We start from the raw sequence: 4,553 nt of genomic DNA on the forward strand, positions 1-4,553 counted from the left end.
GTGGGGTGGGGGGGGGTGGGGTTCATAAAGACCTGGCCCTTTCCCTCCCCCCTCACCAGCCGTATGACTGCTCCATCGACCTCCTTCCTGGGGCGCCCCTACCTTCCAGCAGGCTATACAGCCTGTCCAACCCAGAGAGGGACACGATGGAGCAGTACCTTAAGCAGTCGTTGCAGGCGGATCTCATTCGGCTGTCTTCGTCCCCTCTTGGGGCGGGTTTTTTTTTTTGTGAGCAAGGACGGGTCGCTCAGGCCGTGTGTCGATTACCGCAGCCTGAATAACATCACAGTGAAGAATAAGTACCCGCTCCCCTTACTCAACTCGGTTTTCTACTCCCTCTCAGGTGCCTCCATTTTTACCAAATTGGATATGCATAATGCCTACCACCTTGTACGCATGCATGAGGGGGACGAGTGGAAAACGACATTCAAGACCCCACTCGGCCACTTCGAGTACCTTGTTATGCTGTTCGGCCTCACCAATGCGCCAGCTGTTTTCCAAAATCTCGTAAACATCCTACGAGATTTCTTGAATAGGGTCGTGTTTGTTTACCTCGACGACATTTTGATTTATTCATCTTCTATTGCCGCCCATCAGCAACATGTCCGCCTTGTCCTGCAGCGACTGCTAGAAAACAAACTCTACATAAAGGCGGAGAAGTGCGAGTTTCACGCACGCACAGTGAGTTTCCTGGGGCTCGTTATCGAGCAGGGGAGGATACAGGCCAACCCAGAAAAGATACAAGCAGTCACTGAATGGCCAGTACCTGAAACAAGAAAAGACTTGCAGCAATTCCTGGGGTTCACCAATTTTTATCGCAGGTTCATCAGGAACTACAGCTCCCTCGCAGCCCCCCTCATTAGGTTGACATCTACCAAGCTCCACTTTCACTGGACTGAGGAGGCCGACCGTGCCTGCCAATCCCTCAAGGACAGGTTTACCTCAGCCCCTGTTCTCGTTCAACCAGACTCCGCTCGCCAGTTCATAGTGGATGCAGATGTGTCGGACACCGGGATGGGGGCAGTGTAAAGAGCTAAAGTGGACAACAAGGTCCATCCTTTTTTTTCCCTGCGCCTCAGCCCAGCTGAAAGAAACTATAACATATGCAACCGAGAACTGTTACCCATTAAACTAGCTTTAGAAGAGTGGAGACACTGGCTGGAGGGAGCTGAGACCCCTTTTACTGTGTGGACTGATCATAAGAACTTGTCATACCTACAGACCGCAAAGAGACTGAATGTCCGGCAAGCCAGGTGGGCGCTCTTCTTTGGCTGCTTTAATTTCACGCTCACTTACTGTCCCGGCTCCAAGAACCAGAAACCAGATGCCTTGTCACGACAGCACGGTCCTACGCAGGGTGACCAGAAGGAGGAGACCATACTGCCTCCCTCCTGTGTTGTCGCAGCAGTTACCTGGGACATTTTACGAAAAATCACAGAGGCCCAGTCACGCCAGCCTGACCCTGGGGGTGGGCCGCCTGGTCGTACCTTCGTCCCGGATTCGGTAAGGGCGGCGGTGCTGGAGTGGGCCCATACCTCACGTTTCACGTGTCACCCCGGGACTGCGCGCACTCTGTCCATACTTGGGCACCGCTTTTGGTGGCCCACCATGAACCAAGATGTCCACCGGTTTGTTAAGGCCTGCTCTGTTTGTGCCCACGAGACCCACAGCAGAATCTCCGCACCTGACACGTGCAGCCTCCCTTATTTCCTTTTTGGTCTTTATTAAAATAAATATTTCTCTAGCCTGGGTACGAGTACTGCACCTTCTTGAGTCCTGCCTTTGTTCAGATACGGCTCGGCCGTAACACAAGGACTATGGACTTGATTATTTGCATAAAACAGAGTTATTTGGTGTAAACATCTAATACATATTTTGTCCACTTTTTCTACATGTTGCAATGAGTACTGCATAAAAAGGATGAGTTGTTAGTGAAAGCTGTGAGTCAGGGTTTGTGGTTATGTCACATGCATAATATAGGATGTACGCTGATGCATCCTTTTGTTTCTTTGTCCACATTCATTACCACAGACGCCATTCTATATCAGCTACCTGCCTCATACTGTCTCTGCCTATTAGATGCTACAGTCTTGTGGCTTAAGAACAGAAAAAGATGGCTCGATCAGATATGACTGTCATGGAAAAAAAATTCCTTCAAGGTGTTCCTGAGATATCTCATTCACAATATTGGGACGGACAGACGACCCGAAAACATACATGCCTCCCACTATGGCTATCGTTGGCATGGAGGCATAAAAATGCTAAATGGATATTCAGTGTTTTGGAATGAAACTAGCAGTCCCTTTGTGCTAATTTTGCCCCTGTCGGTGGTTCCCACAGTGAGAGTGCAGATGTTTAGTGGGGTAAATGGGGCATGTAAGGGCACAGCGCTAAATCTCCTCATGTGATGCCTTGCCAAGTTTAGGCTGTGCTTTATATACAAGTCTAGTATCATAAGATGAGACTTTAGGCTTTCACCACACCGCAAAAATAGTTATCTATTATCTGTTGTATAATGTGTAAATAAACCTATCCAACAGCTTAAACTGCAGCTAATCTTCCTGACAATAGAACTTTCTGAGCCCAGAGCCTTGATGAAGAGGATGATAGGGACCCACCTCTTTGGCACTCTTGATCTTCTCCAGGAAAGTGCGCAGCTCCCTGGTTTCTGTGTACAGAGCCCGGCACACTGCCTGGTAGTGACTGGGGGTGTCTGATAGACTAGGTAGATGAGCTGTACACAGCTACAGGGGAGACAGTGAAGCATGGAGACATTGTCAGAAGAGATGGAGGAAAATTCACAAAGTGCAACACAATGGCTACCACTAACCATATTATTTTGATATTACACATTACTCAATAAAGGGATTCCAGGTTATGTAAAGCACCTACCGGATGGTCATAGTGCTTTGTCAACACTATCTGAACAGCTTTTTAAATGTATGTAAAATGCATGTTAAAATATTTTCTTTATGAACTTTGAGAAGACTGACACTGTGACACGTTGGTTAGTTAAGCATGGTGTTTGTTCTGTTTAACCTGTGCACTAGAACATGAAGCAGTCTGACAGACACCTGCATTATATGGTTTTTGATTGCTTGAGTTAACTTGCCTGCTTGAGTTGGCATGTTAGCTAACAATGCTAAAATGAAGCTGTTGATCAAATGAGGCTACTGTTCCCAGCAGGCTCAAACTGCTTTGGATAGAAGAGTTTTCTATATCACAGTAACCTAATTTTAGTAATTAATGCACATGATCTGACTCTTGATTTGGTGTTCTGTCTACACCAACACCACAAAAATATGTTATTGCTGTTAGTTTCACACAAAAATTCAAAGGCTATGTTAGGTGAATAAATGTGACTAACAACTAATAGTGTATTCTGTGTCAGTATAGGAGGACAAAAGGTAAAGTGAAGGAGCACAAAGACTGAATGGACAGAAAAACTACAGACAACTCTTTGAACTGACAGTTAGCTAGCCACAGGGCTAGCAAGAATAAAGCTGGCAGTCACCTTGCACTGTGATCTCTATGTAATCTCTATGTTCAAAGCCAGGTTTATTATTTTCATTTTCACACACTCATCATTTCCTGAACAGTCAACCCCTGACATCATCTCACTTCTTTTTATTGGCTTCTTATTAAGGTAGAATTCTACAAGATGCCAGAAATAACAGAAACTAGAAAGAGTATTAAGGTTATACAACTGATATGACTGACACATTACCAGACTATTGTTTGTCCTCCCTTTAGCTCTGTTCTAGTCTCTACCAACTCCCAAGGGATACATCTGGCCCTTCAGCTACTAAATGGTCCAGTATGTATGGCTAGCTAACTGTCTTTTTTCAGTTTGGTGTTGGGCAGGTATCACACAGTGTGTATATCACTGAAACCACAGGTTAATGAGTGAACCAATGAAAAGCAAAGCTGCAGGATGTAAAAGCAAAACAATGAGCTGAAAGACACTAAAAATCTCTGCAGAGCTGAGAAGAAATTCTCTGAGCCTTATCACTACAAGTCACATCTTTCTTTTCCACCTTGTCATTTGATCCATTGTTCACATAAAAAATGTGATCTTTTCCAGGAAAGGTCCACCAGAAAACAGGAAATTGTGATTTTTACATTTCCAGCAATAGCCACAATTGTTTGTTTGGAATCAGACAAAATGATATGGTAGTTATCTTGAGTATAATTAGCCAGACAACTAGACAACCACAGTCACTTCTTTAGCTACTGTACCTACCTTGAGGATGTATCTGTAGCCGTGAACAGTGGAGATGTTGTCCTGCTCGCCCTTGTCCTCTTCCTCAGTGGCCTCATAACCTTCATCAGGGCAAGCATCCCTCTCGGCCTCAGCCATGTTGGTCATGAGGTCGATGAGTTGCTCCAGAGGAGGGCTGAGCTCCCTCTCCTCATTCTCCTTCAGCCCGTAATCCAGAGCCTTGTAAATCATGATGCCCAAAGACTCAATCACCTGAGAGAGGACAAGACAACCAAAGCATCATCTGCATTCATGCATGTACTCTACATCCTGGGTTACTTTTACTTAAACA

The 4,553-nt window shown here is 45.6% G+C and overlaps 1 protein-coding gene across 1 annotated transcript in view; it reads right to left on the minus strand.

Moving 5' to 3' along the window:
* The window catches only part of spire1b (spire-type actin nucleation factor 1b), a 35,691-nt gene that overhangs the window by 20,287 nt on the left and 10,851 nt on the right, over positions 1-4,553 (minus strand). Inside the window, 2 exon segments of the mRNA XM_020611646.1 lie at positions 2,619-2,744; positions 4,244-4,474. Of these exon segments, the coding sequence (XP_020467302.1) occupies positions 2,619-2,744; positions 4,244-4,474 (357 nt within the window).

The sequence above is a fragment of the Monopterus albus genome, unplaced genomic scaffold (assembly GCF_001952655.1).
Source record: "Monopterus albus unplaced genomic scaffold, M_albus_1.0 scaffold116.1, whole genome shotgun sequence".
Classification (NCBI taxonomy): Eukaryota; Metazoa; Chordata; class Actinopteri; order Synbranchiformes; family Synbranchidae; genus Monopterus; species Monopterus albus.